This window comes from Hoplias malabaricus, chromosome 10 (assembly GCF_029633855.1).
Source record: "Hoplias malabaricus isolate fHopMal1 chromosome 10, fHopMal1.hap1, whole genome shotgun sequence".
NCBI classification, from domain to species: Eukaryota; Metazoa; Chordata; class Actinopteri; order Characiformes; family Erythrinidae; genus Hoplias; species Hoplias malabaricus.
The window spans coordinates 10,740,886-10,759,875 of NC_089809.1; the positions used below are offsets into that span (position 1 = coordinate 10,740,886).

Genomic DNA, 18,990 nt, shown 5'->3' on the forward strand with positions numbered 1-18,990 from the left:
CTGTATTACTCTCATTGTCATTCTGAGACCCTTTTATGCCACTGATATAATAATGGAAATGTAATTACCATTATATCAATGCCATTAAAAAGGTCTCAAAATGACAAGAATGTAGTTAATGCCAATTATCTCTGGGGCAATATGCCTACCACAGAAAATGGTTATTGTAACAGCCTTATTTGTACAGAACCTTAAGGGAGCTGTCAAAGCTTTTGACAGATTATAGGAGACTTGAATCTCTGCATTTATGATCCAAGTTCAAACTTGCAGATCTTGCAAGTAAAATATTCACCAGGAGCACAAAGCAGAAAAACTGGCCTCAGCTATCCCAAAAGCAGGGGGAAAAAATCAAAGTCAAAATGAATTCAAAGACAAGATTTGACACCAATATTACTCTTTTAGCAAAACCTAGATTCTCCCTTGTATATACACTGCTTGTTATTTGCATAGTACTTGAAAACTCTCTTTCTTTCTCTAACCCTGTCTTATTGCCTGTAAAGTCACAAGACTATCAGGCTTCACCCAATACCTTAATCCTCTGAAAAAATACTCTCTCTCTCACACACACACTCACACACACGACACAAGGAATTTGCTTCACAACATTCTCAAATTTCAATCTCACCACATTGTGACCACTTTAAAGCAACATCAGACAGCACTGAGCCATCTAAAACCAATGTTTAGCCAGTGACAACCTAAACTGCATTTGCTATTCTGCTTTCATCTTTAGCACTCTCCCTTCTTTTCAGTTCCTGTGGGTGGATGTGAAGGTCTAATCAAATGCTTATTAGCACAATGAGTGGGTCAAATCCAGACTGGGGATTAGGGGACACAAAAAGTTTTAGGTGCTGACCTGGGTGGATTTGAGTGTGCGCGCACACACACACACACTAGAGAGCGGACTTATTTCCGTTATATCCATGCTGAACAAACACAGAGGGCACTGTGGGAGAATGGGGAGGATTATGAGGAAGAATGGAGCAGGCAAAAGCCCTTTGACATCCATTTGAAACACCACCCCCCATCCCCCCCCGGCTGAGCATGTGACCAGGATGCAAGTCCTTCCAATCCCCCTGAAATTACACTCAAGCAACAAAGTCCTTGATAAAAGGCTGGGCTGCAGGATAAACAAACGATTAACACAAACCAGCAAAGACAATTTCTGCGGATCACTGAACACAGCAATAGGGGTGGGGATAGGGGGATCAGTAATAGAAGGGTTCAAACTAATGGATTAAACTACTTGAAAGTGCACCCATTAATGACAGAAGTGCTCAATTAGAACTGTGTACAATCCCTATGAAAAACCAGCCATTGACCTTGTTATGCTTTGGAACAGCTGTAGATGGCCCTAATGTCACTGATATATGTAAAAATCATATAAAAATCACAAAAAAATCAATGGATTAGGAACACCTACCTTGTTTCTACATTCACAGTCCATTTTATCACTTCCACTGACCATACAGGAGCAATCTATCATTCTACCATTACAGAGCGTCAACCACCTGTTTCTCTGCATACTTTCTTATACTTATATTCTTCAATGGCCAGGAGCCCCACAGGACCACTACAGAGCATGTATAATTTGGGTGGTGGATCATTCTCAGCACTGCAGTGACACTGACGCGGTGTTAGTGTGTTAGTGTGTGTTGCACTGGTATGAGTGGATCAGACGGAGAAGTGTTGCTTGAGTTTTTGACTGAACACAAATCATTTCCACTGTGAAGAACTAAAAACTATAAAGTTTAGGTATTTTATTGCAAATGCTGAGTGAAGCTGACCAATGGCTAAAACACAATATACGTCTGTAAATTCATAAAGTAGGTGATGCAGTAATTTTGTCAGCAGTATTTTGAGGGTTCAATATTTGTTAGTTTAATCCCCAATGATGCCACAGCTATCCATGGCCAGGTATCAAAAAACCCTCATATAGGATGACCAAACTTCTGTCCTTCTTTGCATATTCCAGTGCTTGTGCATAATAGACTTACAGGCGCTTGTCATTTACTAACACTCCTGTCTGTTTTCATGCTTAAAAACAGTTTAATACTGTTTACAAAACCCTAGAGTCTGTAAATGACTAAAAAAATAAAATGTTCCTGTGTGTTAAGCTAGGGCTTCCCCCTCTCTCTGCTCATGGCAAAGGAAAGGCATCTGTATATTTTTTTAAGATAACGGAGAGACCCCCAAACGTTGAAAAAAACTAACTGAAATAAGGATATTGCTCTATATCTGATCCAATTATATTGACGTATTTTTGCTGCTTTGGATTACTTCAAATTACTTCAGATTACTTAAGGTGGAATGTCTTCAAATTAGAGAGAGATGGCTAACTGCATTTCCAAAGGTGCTACAAAACTAAACAATTTGTGTTACAAATGAGTTTCTTTGATAATTCAAGCAGTAACTAAGAACTTACAGACAAGTTAAACTTCAGCAATGTTCAAACAACATCCTGTTGTTTTATCCCCTCAAAAATGGCGTTTTGGAACGTAAACAAACCTGAGAGAACAGCATCCCCTTTAATTAAACTGGCAATTAGTGTTTTCTTCTATGTGTGTTCAACTGTCTAGGGACACAAAGTTGTCTAGAGGATGACAGCCCTCACTCTCTAATACTGGTAGTGTCATGTTGGTAGCATGGAAATTGGCCATGACTAAAACCTTCCTATGTATTTCTCTAATAAATGTATAATTTAAGATACATGAGGTTTTTTCTCAACAATTCTTAACCAGAAACAGAACAACACATTTTTCTATTTAATACTCACCCTAGTGTCTCCGTTGCTTGGCCGGGGTCCGTGGCTGAAGGCATGGGCAGGGTCCTTGTGGTACACCTTGAGACAGGCCTGGTCTGTGATACTCCTGTGGATGGACAAATCCCAATCAGTAAGATACATGCTCCAGAGATCACCATCTGAACGGGGTCGAGTACGGTGGTCACGAGGCCGGCCCCTGAGCTTGGCCACAGCTGGGTGAACCAGTGATGAAGGAAGATCAACTCGAGTGAGAGGAGAGTTGCAGCAGGAGTGAGGCTCATCGCTGCTGCTTATTGACAATATGCTATGCTCTTCTTCCAAGTCAAAATCCATCGGTTTTCCCCTTTGAAGCTGGAGACTTCTCGTTCATTAATTATTCAGTAATTATTTAGAAATAAAAATAAAAAACAGGGCAGTCTTCCTAAGCCCTTCACTGAAAAACAAGTACCAGCGTCTGAGTGTGAGAACCAACTATCTTTGACTCTCTCTTTCATAAATTAATGATCAGAAGGTGTGTAAGTGTGTATGAGCCTGTTTTCTGGCAGATGACATTTCTGTGTGTATTTAAGTGTGTGAGTGATATGGCCTGGTCAGCTTTGGTCATGTGACTATGTGATAAAAAGCGAGAGCGTCTCAAAGTTCAGCTCTCATCACTATGGCAACTAAAGGGGCGGGTCACTGCCTTTTTTATAGGGCATGAAAAGACAGGGAACTTATTAAAATTTCAAGAGGTGGCATGTATGTATGTGTGACTGCGTAATTGTCACTTTGTGGGTACCGAGTATATTTCAGATGTTTTAAAAAAAAGTTTCACCTTGTGGATATATTTGGCTGCTCCAGTCTAAAAGAAGAATTCATAATATTTGCCATTGAGATTTTGATTATCTTAAATATAAGGTGTTCCTAAGGTTTTAGGATTTTTAAAATTTAGATATACATCATATACAGCTTTTAAACAAAGGCAAATAATAATACTCCACCATGCCAGAGAGTGTTTACTCCCATGTGTGTGCATGCATGAACAAGCTCACTTTTACTACTATACCAGTCAACAGATTACATAAACCTTTCTAATTCTAAGATTAAAGTTAGGCAGAAAGTGTATTTGTGTCGTTATAGGAACAGACAAGATGACTTTCTGTTTGTTAAATATATAGTAGAAAACAAATGGCTGTGTCACAGAAACTTTCTCCAAACATAAAGAAAAGACTATAATAAATTTTACCTCAACAGCGTTTAACACATTTATGTTCGAGGCTCCAGTAAAACACTGAGCTGTACCGCGGTGGATGGTGAACCTACAGCATTGATGCAGCACGAGTGTGTCCCAATTCAGCTCTCAACTCTCTGACCACTTGAACATGCATTTTTTAGGTCCCAAAGAGTACTTGTATATGGAAAAGAGGACTTCTGATCACCGCTGAACAGTCCCAAATATAGTTCACGAACTGGGATGTGAAATATGACTGAACTAACATTAGGTGTAGTGGTGTAGGGAGGCCACCTTAAGTTCACTCTGTGAAATACAGCTGAATTAACGGTTCCTACTCACGCATGCGCGTTTCAACATTAGGTGTCAGTCAGTAAGCGCATATGCCTCTTCTAGGACGGTCTGGCAAAAGCATATGGGGTGCAAATAGGGGTGAATAATGTTAATTTGAAGATTTTTCTAAGAGAATATTTCTATTGTGAAGATCAACATCAAAGATATGTGTGCTTTATGTGTGCTAAACTTATTCCAGCTTGCAGACTATGCTATGGTGCCGACATTATGATGTTTGATATACTATCCTCAGTTCAATTCCCAGGACTGGCAAGGAAAAAGTGCCCTTGAACAAGGAACCTAACTCTCAAACTGCTTCCCGGGCACCGAGGTAGTTGGCAGCCCCCTGCTCTAGTTGTGTGTGTTCACTGCCCATAGTGTTTGTGAAAAATTGCTCACAAGTGTGTGCTTCTGTGTTCACTACCACGGATAGGTCAAATGCAGAGAAGTCATTTCCATAAGGGGATCAATAAAGGTGTTTTTCCTTTCTCCTCAAAATGAATTCCAATTTGGAAACTAAAGCTTTCTTGATTTTATTCTTTTTTGATCTCAAAGGGGGGCCACTGCAGAAAAGGTATGAGAGCCACTGAGTTAAAGTATGTTTTATCCTTTGTTATTCTGGTAATATTAGCAAATAGCCACACAATGGCTTAGTGGTTAGCACGTTCGCGTCTCATCGCTGGTATCTTCGGTCGAAGTCCCATCTGTGAGGAATTTCCATGTTCTCCCCGTGTCTGCGTGGGTTTCCTCCGGGGTCTCTGGTTTCCTCCCACAGTCTAAAACTAGGTTGAGGTTAGGTGAACTGGTTTCTCTCATAATTGTCCTGGAGTATGAGTGTGTATGTGACTGAATGTCTGTATGTGTGTGAGTGAATGTGTGTGAGCCCAGATATGGATTGGTGCTCTATCCTGGGTGAAAACTTAGTGCCTGATGCAGCTCCAGGTGAACGGTCATTCCTGGTCGAGGGTACGCTGTGTGCATTTGGCTGCTGCTTCTCGGCAGTGTGTGTGTGGATTGAATCATGTGTTGATTGTAACTCATCCTTGGGTTTCTAGATAGGTGCTATATAAATGCAGGGTTAAATAAATAGATAAAAATAAAAAAATTTGGGTATGAATAAATAAACAAACCAGGCGATCATATTTAAAGAAAAATTACATAAAATAATGTAATTTGTCCAGGGATATTCAAACATTCATATGACTTTTTAAAAATGTGCCTGTGAAGTGTATTTCAAATTAAATAGTTGGGTAGAGACAGACTAACATTTTTACATTAGTTTGATATCCTGACAAAATCTGTTCTCAAGAACACTACATGGAACAGGAAAAGGAAGTGCACCCTGACCGTCAACTTCTTGTGTATATTCTATTAACAGGATGTTGGAGAGAATGACAAAGAAAAAAGTGACTAAATACACCAAGGGATGCAATTTCTGACTGTGCTCACAATTCATAATTCAATTTACAGTAGCATTTGTGCTAATTAGCAATATTTGAGATTTTCTAATTTTATAACATTTAGAGAATATTTCCTCACCGTTTGCTAGCTCTTTGGTCAGTCTGCATGCTGAAAAAATCTGTTGTTTGGACAGAGCCTAAGGATCTCGGCCTAAAATGGCCCATGCATTTTCTTTGTGGGTCTGTGGCTTTACAACAAGAAATGGCATGTGGAGGCATTTAGACGGAGTAGAGACCTTCAAACATTGAAAAACTCGAAAAAATTATGAGAATGTGCACTATTTCTGCTCCATAGCAGAATAAGTCAGCTATACTGACTTATTTTGCTGTTACTGATTAATTAAGTTGGAACAGACTCCAAATTCGGGAGATGAAAATATGGGGGTTTCTGGATTCAAACAGTGAATAAAAACTTACAAATAAGTTACATTTTGCCCATATATATACACACACACACACACACACACACACACACACACACACATTATAAACAGAATCACTGGGCGCAAGGCGGGAACACACCCTGGAAGGGGCGCCAGTCCTCCGCACACACACTCACGCATTCACTCACACCTATGTGACACCGTTTGTGTTGCCAATCCACCTACCAATGTGTGTTTTTGGACCATGGGAGGATACAGGAACACAAGGAAACCCAAGTGGACACTGGGAGAACACACCAAAGACAGTATAGACAGTCACCCGTAGCGGGACTTGAACTTACAACCTCCAGGTCCCTGGAGCTGTATGACTGCATTTCCCTCTCTCTCACCATGCACAAAGAGTCCATGAAGCAGCTTTAGAGGGTGTAGGGCAATGCTTTAATGCTTAATGTACATGACCCTAGTGCCCTTACACAGAACCGCATCAGAAACCATCATGCTACTGTGATACTGTGAACAGCCACACAGGCTTTGGAAACCTGTTTAAGCTACACAGTTTTCCTGTCCAGCAAATGGTCAAAACTGCATCTGTACCTTACAAAATTAGCGCAATATGGCATTAAGATGGTTTACCCCATGTGGAAAGAAGCCACAGAAATGGAGCCTTTACTTTCAACAGTTCTGACATGCCATGACAAAAGCGTCATACCTGACGTCATTGAGCTCGTAGTACATATTCCTCATGTCATCTTTGACATAGATGGCTGTACTGGGAGACTCCAGCATTTTCATGCTAAGCTGCTGAGGGAAGGCACTGACAAACAGAGCTCGAACCGTGTCTGCACTTGTTATCTCATTAGGCATCCGAATCTGCTTCACATCATCACCGTACTGCAGATACAACACACCTGAGAGAGAGAGAGAGAGAGAGAGAGAGAGAGAGAGAGAGAGAGAGAGAGAGAAATAGAGCACATTTAAATGTCATAAGCTCACAATGAAAAGGCACCTGGAACATTAAACCCTACTATAATCTTTATAAAGATTGCTACTTTTTTTATTACTGTCCACTTTAAATAGTATTTGCTGATAGATCAATAAATATATAGATATAGATAAATGGATGAAGGGATGGTCAAGACACCCCACAGAGCAGAAAAGATTTTGGGAAATGGATCATTCTCTGCACTGCAGTGACACTGATGTGGTATCATTGTTTTAGTGTGTGTTGCGCTGGTACGAGTGGATCAGACACAGTTAGAGTTGATTGTCTTCTAGTCCATTGGATTATACAGGATGCTGCCCACAGGACACTCTTAGTTGGATGATTTTGGTTGGTGGACTATTCTCAGTTTAGCAGTGACATTGAGGCCTTTAAAAACACCTGTGTCTGATCCCCTCATACCAGCGCAACACACACTACCACACCACAACCATGTCAGTGTAGCGCTGAGAATGATCCACCGCCCTAATCATACCTACTCTGTGGAGCTCCTGACCATTGAAGAGATGTGCAAAAAGAAATAAGAACATGGACCACAGTCTGTAATTGTAGAACTACAAAGGGCTCTTGTATGGTCAGTGGAGCTAATAAAATAGAAATTGAGTGTAGATACAAGGTAGATGTTCCTAATCCAGTGATCGTTCAGTGTATTATAAGCTTGTATAGAATATAGTGAATGTTTACGAACTTGACATATACAAAATAAACAGTATCAAAATGTACGATGGTATATGGTGTGCATACTGCATTCATTCATGCTGTACATGTAAAGAATGTTTAATTAACAGTAGAGTGTATAAAGTATGTGGACGGTGTATGGGGCAGTAATGTTTATGGTCAGTAGTGAAGGTATTGCTTTAGCAGCCATTGTTTTGTCTTATGGAAAACTTGTAAACAGCATTTTAAAACTTAATGCTTGACCGAGTGACTAAGTTTCTGAGTTGAAGATGTGTGTGTGCATGTGTTGGCTGGTGTGCAGATGCATATAAGTTAAAGTGAGTTTAAAGAAAACTGGTGGAAATGATACATATACATATTCTCTATTTTTCTCTCTGTCCTCCACTTATATACGCAAACACATGCAGCAAACTAAGCATTGTCCAAGCAAGCACTTTACCCAAAGCATTAGCCCAGGATCATTAAAAGGACTAAGAATGAGAGCAATAACAGTGTTTAACTAGTATGTGATATCCATTAAAAAAAATGTAGACTTATTCATTCTGAATACACCAAATGTATATTTGTGTGTGTACACACACACACACACACACTACTCAAATTCACATGGAAAAATTTCCCTGGAATATCATTTTCTTACCCCAAAAAAGTCTTAGTCATGAAAACATTCTTAGGGCATTACCACCTCAAGCATTTAAAGAAGCAGAAAGAGTAAAAAGATAGATTAAGAAAAGGTTAAAATAATAAATTAATGAATAAACACTCCCAAGTGCTGAACTGTAAACATACAGTTGTAAACAAACAGTGGGAAAGTTAGAATGTTTTCAGTTTCGCACATTTCGCACATAGACATTCACTGTCTATAACCGCTTATCCAGTTCAGGGTTGCAGTGGATCCAGAGCCTAACCAGAATCACTAGGTGCAAGGGGAGAAATGTTCCGCCCTTGGGAGTGTTTCTGATGCCGCCTGATCTATGGCGTCGTATCCAATTCAAAATTCGCGAGCGGAGAAAATATTTTCATATGAGGAAAAAACACATAAGGCAACGAACAGTGCACTTGCAAACGATGAGGCTCTAATTGCAGCACAAACTGAGGGTGTTTCTGTGATGCAAACACACCCCACTGGGAACACCCCTTGTGTGACGTCATTTGTGGGGGGGCTCGAGTGTTAAATGGACAGTAACATTGTTGAATAAACGGAAAAATGTCGGGGGTTTTCAGTGCTTTCTTTACAGATATTGATGCCTGTAAGATTCTCAGGGAATAGTTTAAAAAACATCAAAACAATACAAACTTGAATTCATTCACTATTGTGCCATGTATATAGGTTCCAGAACACATGCACTACAAATTTGAGAGGTGCGGATCTTGTTCCAACAGGATCTGGCTCAAATTAAGCACTGGCGGTGAGCGTGCACACACACACACACACACACACACACCTGGATTTATAACCATATGCAGCATTTACAATCAACATGAAATGATTTGTAGTCACTTTTCTGAGGCAGTTTCACCTTTAAGTTGTCTCCGCCAAGAAGAAGACACGGGGTACACTGAAAATTATTTCTAACCTACTGCTGATCCTAATGACACAGTCTTGAATTGTAAGATTCTTAAACAACAGATTTTAAAAGCAACATGCTCATAATTACTTATGTGGGGTAATGTCACATGCTCTTATTTTCTTTGGACTATCTGACTAGGGAATATCTGACTGTTTGCTTTAGTGGTGTATTAGGTATTTTAGGTACATTATACAGTTTAAAGTAGCTATAACCAAAATATATGGTTATGAGCAATATTTATCTTGTCTCTTATGTGGCTGGCTTTCTTTTAAATATTTATGAATGTGCAAAAATCTAAAGTAAACTGCCTGACTAACAGCACTGCTAAAGTTTCTGGAAAGATGCTGTGTCATTATGGGAAATGTAGTGCCAGTAATGAATGTGTGTGTGTGACGTGTCCTGTAGTTCGGCTCAGGAATCCAGGATAAAATTGACTTTTCACAGCAGTGATTTTACCCCAGTAAACTCAGTCTAAAGACGCCCCTCCTTTATGACATTTCAACCCCTATTCTACATCTTACCTAGAAGAGAAGAAAGAGTAAAACATGTATGTAATAATGATTGACCTACCATTAGTCCTGATGTACATGAAAATTATAAGTTATATAAGCTATTTGTTCATAATTAATGCAGTAACAGAGAAGGTCTTAGACGTTGGAACATTTGAGGATTGAGGAATCCATGTGAGGATTTGTGTACTTTTTGCCACAAAGGCATTAATAAGGCTAGGTATTGAATCACGGGCGTAAGTTTGCATATGTCCCTACCAATATTTATAATGTAAAAACAATAGAATTGTTTTTACCAATATCTGAGCAAAGTTTTCAAAGAATAATTGCTTTTGTACCTCCCAGAAGCTCTGGGAGAGTTTAGGCAGGCTAATATTTGATTGGCTGAAAGTGAGGGGGTTATGTGAAGCTATATATATATATATATATATATATATATATATATATATATATATATATATATATATATATATATATATATATATATTCTCACTGACATAATATGGCAAGAAAATTGTTGGTCCCTCCCAAATCTTCCCATAGACTCCTCAGAGTCACATTCTGTGAAGCTGCATGGTCTTAAAGTAACATTAAACCTAAAATCACAAACATAAATCCAACTGCAAAGGTAGGCATACCAATTCAAAAGATTGGGCATTACCCAAACAATTAACGGCAAAGATATTATCGCACATATCAATAATATAAATGAATAGATAAATAAAGAAATGTAATGGTCAGAATTTATCAGTCCTTTGTAAAGGTTATTTATTTATAACATCCTTCAATGTCGTTTTTTTGGATGATAAGTTTTGGATCACATACAAAATTGGACTGCGCTTGGCATTGAGCATGGTAACGTAAGCTCGTGCATTTCATTTGAGCCATTTGAACAAGACTGTTCTCCGTTATTGAACATATAACACACACCTGGAGTAACTAACTGTATCAGTGCCCTGTAGAGGAGGATTTCCTGTCTGAGATTCACACAATGCACTGGAAATACATCCTGCTGTCACTACAAATGAGAAACAAATGTTCGCTGCACTCAAAAATAGGACATTTATAGAAAAGACAGTCTTGGATTTAAACAATGGTATTTACTAAGGTCTCAGTGGGAGGAGACAAAATGCTGCTTCAGAAGACAAACAATGGATAGAAAAGTCCAATGCTTTAAAAGAGTAGAATGTGCAAAATAATCACATTTTATAATAATTGTCAAAAATTCTCTTCTCTTCTTCAAAGATTTTCTGACTGAGGGAAGGTTATGGCACAGATTTTTTTACTTTTAAAACCAGTACTTTTTAAATCCAGTCCTGGGGATTCAGTAATATGCAGTTTCGGGTACTGATTGGGAAGCAAGGAATGTTTCTTCGAAAACTTGACTAATGTTTAAATATTGCATAAAATTAGAATAAATAAAAAGGTAAGCAAGTGTAATGACATTTTACAACAGACCCAAATGTTAGAAAATTCACATGAACACCGTAATTGTACTACAATTGTGATTTTGTTTGTTTTTATGTTTAAAAACTAAATAAACACTGAGCTGTTTCTATTTCAGAAAACTAATAAGTTACGCATGGCCCTAATCACACAAAATTGGTAGAAAGCATGTAGCAAATTTATTTTTTTCCTGATGTCTAGTACAACAATAGACTTTCCAAAGCACAATAGACTCCATCTGAACGAAATGATCACAACACAACACAAAGATAATCCCCATTAAAGCACACGGGGCTAAACAATAGCAGCAGTTTTAAGAATACAAACATTAACCCAATCTTAACTGAATTGTTAAGAAGCAGAAGACGAATAACTTACTGTAGATGAAGCGTAAAAAACAGAAAACACGTTTGCCTCAAGATACTTTCCACAAGCTTCATTCAGAAGTAATGTATCCTCTCTCTCTCTCTCTCTCTCTCTCTCTCTCTCTCTCTCTCTCTCTCTCTCTCTCTCTCTCTCATTCTCTCTCTCTCTCATTCTCTCTCTCCCTCTCCCTTTCTCTCTAACTGGTTTTCCAGCTGCTGTTCATTTAAACTGACCAATCAGAGCTTTTGGGGTCAGGAAAAGCTTCCCTTTCAGTGTGTTTTTGTGCATGCGTGCACGTGTGTGTGTGTGTGTGTGTACGCATATATGTCAGTTTGTTTATATAAACTTTCAGCATGGAACAGTCAAATGAAAGTCAAAGAAAACACAACTAACCTAAAATCTTAAGCACAACAAAATGATCATTTCTTTGTTAAACTCAAAGGGCAAACCCATTTCATATTGCTTAGGCTCCAATATGTATAATACTATATTGATAATTATACTATAGCTGTCACAAAATCCTTAAATCTCCAAAATTGCAACTCTGCAGTATAAGGAAAAACATTTGAATTTTATTACCCTATACAAAAGTCATTTTATATTTTTCAATGAGTACACCTTAAAGTAGCAGAATTTCATAATAAATATTGTTTACAAATTTCTGGACATACACGAGCAATTATTACTTACTTATGCAATTAAATGATTACTCTAGATTCATTCATTCATTCATTATCTGTAACCACTTATCCAATTCAGGGTCGCGGTGGGTCCAGAGCCTACCTGGAATCATTGGGCGCAAGGCAGGAATACACCCTGGAGGGGGCTGATTACTCTAGATATTGATTTTAATTTTACAAGTCATCTCTCCGGTACATTATAGCTGTTGTCAAGTTTTAGGCTTAAATACTCAAAAGTTCATAAAGTTAAAGGCCATGTTTAGTTAAAAAACAAATTCAATGGGTGTTTCCTCATCATTTGCAAGCTCTCTGTTGAGTTTGCCTTCTGGAAAGAAGTTCTGAAGCTTGTACACAACCCTAGCTCTGTAAATAAGGTAGCAAACTAAAGGCCCAAAGTGGCTCAGATATGTTCACTCTCTCTCTCTCTGCTTCACTGGCTGAGCCACAGCTGAGAAAAAAATCTGGAGACAGTGGACAGTGGAGAGATGTTGAAAGTTAAAAAGCATGAAATGAGATGAGGATAATGCTCTATTCCTGCACCTTAAGTGGGTGATATTGATTTCTTTTTTTTTTTGTTTGCTGTAGATGGAACTGAATCTAATTTGGGTGAGGGCTAACCGCATAAAAGTCAACACAGACTGAAAGTTCTACAAAATTAAATAGCTAAGTTACAAATTAGTGGTCATTCAAACAATGAATTAAAACTTAATAACAAGTTAAACATAAGCCACGTACAAACAAACACGTTTTTTTTCCTCAAACATACCATTCCACCTTAAAAGACGTTTAGCCTCTGAACATAAACAAACGCTGTTCCCCACAATTGTAGATGTTCCCTTCCATTTATCTTGCTACTCTTTCGGCTTCTTTAAAAGTGTAAGATATTGATGCCCTAAGAATGCTTTCCTGACAAAACTATTTGTGGTAAGAAAAGTATGTTAGAAATGAACTCTTTTGGATTTGAGTAATTTGCATACTATGTAGATGTATATTTACAATTTAAATACTGCAAAGTAATGAACATTTCATGTATTCTGGCTGCATTTTTAGAAGGATGTCCTTTAAAAACTGTAACTTTATTTTGTAATAAATAACTAAGTTGATCCATAAAGAAAAATATATTGTGATAACATTTATAGCCATATTGCCCAGCTCTACCCTAATGCACCTTGACTGTCATGCTACAAGTACCTTATTGTAATCTACATATTAATTAGATTAAAAAGTGCATGTACCTAACAAAATGACATGTGTGAGTTTGTGTCCATTATAGCACATTACTGAAGCTAGATCCCTCTGAGTGTGTGTGTGTGTGTGTGTGTGTGTGTGTGTGTGTGTGTCCTCAAAACAAGTGTGTCTCCCATAATATCAGCCTGTATGTGCCTAAGTACAGGCTATGACGCCAGGCTTTGGAGACAGCAGTGATTCCAAACGCTGGATGGAAAATGACAGAATTGCATTCACCCCAACAATGTCAAACTCACTTAAAATACACAAAAACTGAATCAACACCCCCCAACACACCGCCCCCCCATACCGCAACCCCCACCCCCACATCCACAAAAGTCTCTAGACTGTCTAGACAGAGGAGACCGAAGAAAGAGACATCAATTTTTGCATAAATATTCCATCTGGACAACTTCCATAAATTAAACTGTAATTCACATGCTGTATTTAAGCAGTAATTTGATTATAAAGAGTGCAAGCAGAGAGAGCCAAGACTTTCTCAAAACTTCCGGAATGCAAAATAACACTCAATTATAAGAAATATGAAGCAGTGCTCTGTAATCTGCCAGTAACTATCTGCAAATGACTGTGTTTTTAACATAGGTGTTAATAGGGTGTCACCTTGAATGACTTGGGGTGAGTGTTTGTGTGTGGTTTCTAATCTCAAGCTGTCACTCACAGCCATAATTAAAAAAAGCCTTAAGCATTCTGAGAAGGCAGGAGTTAGTGAAAGCTGAAATAGGATACCAGGGTGTGTGTGAACACACACACACACAATACATATATATAAAAAGAGAGAGAGAGAGAGAGAGAGAGAGAGAGAGAGAGAGAGAGAGAGAGAGGTAGAGAGAGAGAGTGTGAGAGAGTGGATACAAGTGCTGAAAAAAATAATTTGAATGAATGACATTGCTGAATATTTTTTCCAAATATTACAAAAACATTAAAATCACTTAAACAAATAATGCTGATTAGCTGTCTGAATAGACAATTTCAGTAGTTTTTTCCATTTTGCATGTTCCTGTTTCTGGAAATATTCAGGCAAATTTCACCTACTGTAAAATGAGGAGTAAAAATAACCCCAGGATATGATAATCCTGTGCAAAATGAGGGGGGATATTTCATCATATTCTGTGGTAAAGGACTTCCTTTTGTGGGTTTTCTAAGGAATGGAGGCACTGGAGGAGGCATTTAGTGATTCAATGTATGGCAAAATCAGAGGAGTCGTTCAAATTCCTAACCTCAGGTGTTCCAACAACCTCAATGTACCGCATTCAAAACCATAAGATGACCTAAAGCATTACAAATTAACATATGTCAGAAGAGTGAAATTTTGAGTAGTTATAGGTAGGTTTTGTGCACAGTAGCACAAACTTTATTTGCTGAGTTAAAAAACACTCAGTTCTGTCCCACTTGTTGGTAATGTAAGATATTGACAGCATGTCCCTGCTTGTCAACCTTTCAGACCATTTTTGAAACCATGGGTTTTCATGTCTCAGGCCACACTGACTGACCGATGAGCATGGGCCTGCATGACCTCTAACAGCGCTTTTTCACCAACGTGGAACAGGCTCCGTTCCAGTTCGCAAACTAAATTTGGAACTGTTCGGGGCGTCTCCACCAACATAAACTGGTTTGTGAACCAGAAAAGTTCATTCCCAGCTGGAAGTAAACAAGAGTTGGTTTTTCAGCGCAAACCGTGACGTCGTCCATGGGCATGTCGAGGTTCAGTAACTCAAGAAAGACCTCAGGTGCTCAAATAGAGCATTGTTGCCCAGTGGAGTTGGACGGGGTCATTTACAATGCACGGTGGCGCATCAGGTAGTGTCGCTGTCACGCAGCTCCAGGGACCTGTAGGTTGTGTGTTTGAGGCCCACTCTGAGTGACTGTTTGTGAGGAGTTTGGTGTGCTGTTCACGTGGGTGCTCCGGTTTCTTTCCACAGTTCAAAAACACACATTGGTAGGTGGAGTGGCAACTCAAAAGTGTCCGTAGGTGTGAATGTGTAAGTGAATGTGTGTGTTGCCCTGTGAAGAACTGGGGCCCCCTCCAGGGCGTATTCCTGCCTTGTGCCCAATGATTCCAGGTAGGCTCTGGACCCACCATGACCCTGAACTGGATAAGCAGTTATAGATAATGAATGAATGAATGAATGAATGAAAACAAGACCACATTCTGTGTTTGTGTGTTTCTGCGGCTGTGTTTGGAACGACACCATGAACGTTGGTCAGAGCCGTGGCTCTGCAATATGTTTTTTCACTGTTCACAAGCTCTGCAGGACGGCTTGGAACTCAGCCACATTTACAAAGTATTATATCTCACTTTGATCTTACTCCATGGTAAACAAAGAATAAACAATGACTCTGTCATGACTCTGACAGTTTATCTCTGGCATTGTATTTCTCCACAGTTATGCCCCCCAGCTGATGACATATCCTTGGTCCCCTTCTAAATTTGTAGAAAAATGGGCTGGTTTACTGGAATGAACCAAGGTTCCAAAAATCAGGAAGGAAACCGGTTCAAGAACCAGAGTTCTTTTCATGGAAAAGCGCTATAACTGTTCCTTTTCAGACACTTTTCCCCCCTGCTTTACACTGTGTTTCCTGAACACACTCCCAAAACATACCTTAAGTCTTTCAACAGAAATCTTTTGTAGTCATTAGGGCTGAACAATTTGGGGAAATCTTACAATTGAGATTTACACTGAGCATCCATAACATTATGACCACCTCCTTGTTTCTACACTCACTGCCCATCCTCTCAGATCCACTGACCACACAGGAGCACTTTATAGTTCTACAATTACAGAGTGTAGTTCATTTGTTGCTCTGTGCACTTTGTTTTCCCCCTTTCACCATGTTCTTCAATTGTAAGGACCCCAACAGGACCACCACAGAGCAGGTATAATTAGGGTGGAGGATCATTCTTAGAGCTGCAGGTGGTGGTGTCTTATTGTCTGTTGTGATGGGAAGATCACATACAGCAGTGCAGGTGGAGTTGTTACCTGAGTGCCACTGCTAGACTAAGAATAGTCCACCAACCTAAAACATCCAGCCGACAGCGTGCTGCGTCCACTGATGAAAGATTAAAAATTAACCAACACAAACCGTGCAGCAATAGATGAGCTACTGTCTCTGACATTACATCTACAAGGTGGACCAACAAGGTAGGAATGTCTCACAGAGTGGACAGTGAGTGGATACCGTGTTTAAAAACTCCAGCAGCACTGCTTTGTCGGATCCACTAGTATCAGAACAACACACACTAACACATTGCAGAAAATTATCCACCACCCAAATCATACTTGCCCTGTGGTGATCCTGAATATTGAAGAACGGGGTGAATCTGGGCAAACAATGTATGTAAAGGCACAAACAAACAAATAAATAATATAAAACACACACACACACACACACACTAGTGATTAGCTACTTTGTGACAAGTCTGTTTGAAAACAAAAAAGTGCAACACAAATACAATTCAACTGAACTGTACCTACCGAGTGAGCGGTCCTTGGTCTGGTTGGTAGAGCGTACAACTGGAAGGCTGGCCCGAGAGCGTGAGCCACGGGTGAAGCCCAGGGGGCTGTCGCACTCCGACATGACCACCAGAGTGTCAAGCGAGGCTAGAGAGCCCTGGTCAGGCTGCTCTCCAAAAGAGGGCACAGGGCTGGGGCACAGACACGCTGCTGAACCCTGCTTAGGGCTCCGGCTCTGGAGAAACAACAGAGAAAATAATGATGTTAGTAATGAGAGTTCCAACAACTACCACTTAACCAGTTCTGTCAGACTTTCCATTTAAATGCATTGAAGGTCTTGTGTATTATCTGAAATCCACAGTCATATCCATGCTTCAACCACAAATGTGTTCTTTTGCTGGACTATTGCAAGGCTGGCTTTACAGGCATTTGGCAAATATCGGATTCCGATTTATAAATATATTGGTGGACAACTGCTCATAATATATTTCTTCTGAAGTCATACTTTTAATAGGACGTTTTTCTTTTTTATACAGTGACAGGCCATATATGTTTTTCAATAAATATTATAAAATAATATGCAAATAAGATTTAAAAACTGGCTGTACAGATTTCATGAGGCCAGAATGATAAACAGAGATTAAATGACTCTTAAATAACCTGAAAGGTCCGAAGCGCCAAATTTAATATGGAGAATGCTTTGAAATTTTCCACATAAAAGTTTAAAGAATAACTATTTGAAAATCATGCATCACTATTCAGCGGTCCAGTCCATGCTACAAGAGGAGAGTGACCCAAAAAGGTGATTTTTTTTTCAGTTCTATTTGTAGTAGAAATGCAAGAGGCCTACCACAAACATAAACACACACAGCAAATGCACGCATTAACACATTTCCACCACGCAGCACACGTTAACCACAGCAAACCGCAGCACAAGCAAACCACAAAAGTCAAATAAGGCAAATTTTCAGAACTGTATACTAAGTCTGTCCTTTTTCACACAGTGCCGACTTTAAAGCATCGACCACTGTGAGAAACACACAAACACATGCACAGAAGCACGCACACACACACACCCACATACACGCACACTTAAAGGAAGGTTAGCTGGGATGCACAAGGCTTCACCTCACAGCCCATACTGACTCGAAATTGATGAAGGGACTCGATTTTTAGTAGATATCTCTGAATATTAAGTTCACATTGAAGGGAAGACAACATCCCCTGCAAACACTACAGAGAGAGAGAGAGAGAGAGAGAGAGAAAGTTGAAAAGAATAAGTGAACCATTTACATTGATCAAAGACCTGAGAACATACATGAGTGTATGTACTACGCCAAAAAAAAAAAAAGATGAGTACAGATGAGAGAATTGTGCTACTAGTGAGAATTGAGCTAATAGTGGCTGAAAATATTTTTGTATGTATATGGAATACAGGAAAACATGAGATTATTCATTCATTATCTGTAACCGCTTATCCAGTTCAAGGTCGCGGTGGGTTCAGAACCTACCTGGAATCATTGGGCGCAAGGCGGGAATACACAGCGCAACACAGACACACACATTCACTCACACACTCACACCTACGGACACTTTTGAGCACCCGGAGGAAACCCACGTGGACACGGGGAGAACACACCAACTCCTCACAGACAGTCACCCGGATTGGGAAGCAAACCTGGAGGTCCCTGGAGCTGTGTGACTGCGACACTACCTGCTGCGCCACCATGCCGCCCACATGAGATTACATTTAAAGTAATTGGATCATGGTTATAGCAACCCTTACACTGCAGCTCAGCTTTCCTGTTGTACAGAGGGACCGTGGATGCACAGTGTAAGCCTTCATCGGTGGTCTGTTTTTACTCTCAGATATTTTTAGGTGATGTAAAA

At 39.5% G+C, this 18,990-nt stretch overlaps 1 protein-coding gene across 7 annotated transcripts in view; it reads right to left on the minus strand.

Moving 5' to 3' along the window:
* Positions 1 to 18,990, minus strand: part of si:ch211-285f17.1 (sickle tail protein homolog) — a 168,244-nt gene that overhangs the window by 45,724 nt on the left and 103,530 nt on the right. For all 7 annotated transcript variants that reach the window (XM_066682499.1, XM_066682492.1, XM_066682494.1 and 4 more), the window contains 3 exons: positions 17,122 to 17,335; positions 6,860 to 7,058; positions 2,777 to 2,870 (listed from right to left, as the gene is read on the minus strand). In XM_066682499.1, coding sequence (XP_066538596.1) covers positions 2,777 to 2,870; positions 6,860 to 7,058; positions 17,122 to 17,335 — 507 coding nt within the window. The remainder of the gene's footprint in view (positions 1 to 2,776; positions 2,871 to 6,859; positions 7,059 to 17,121; positions 17,336 to 18,990) is intronic.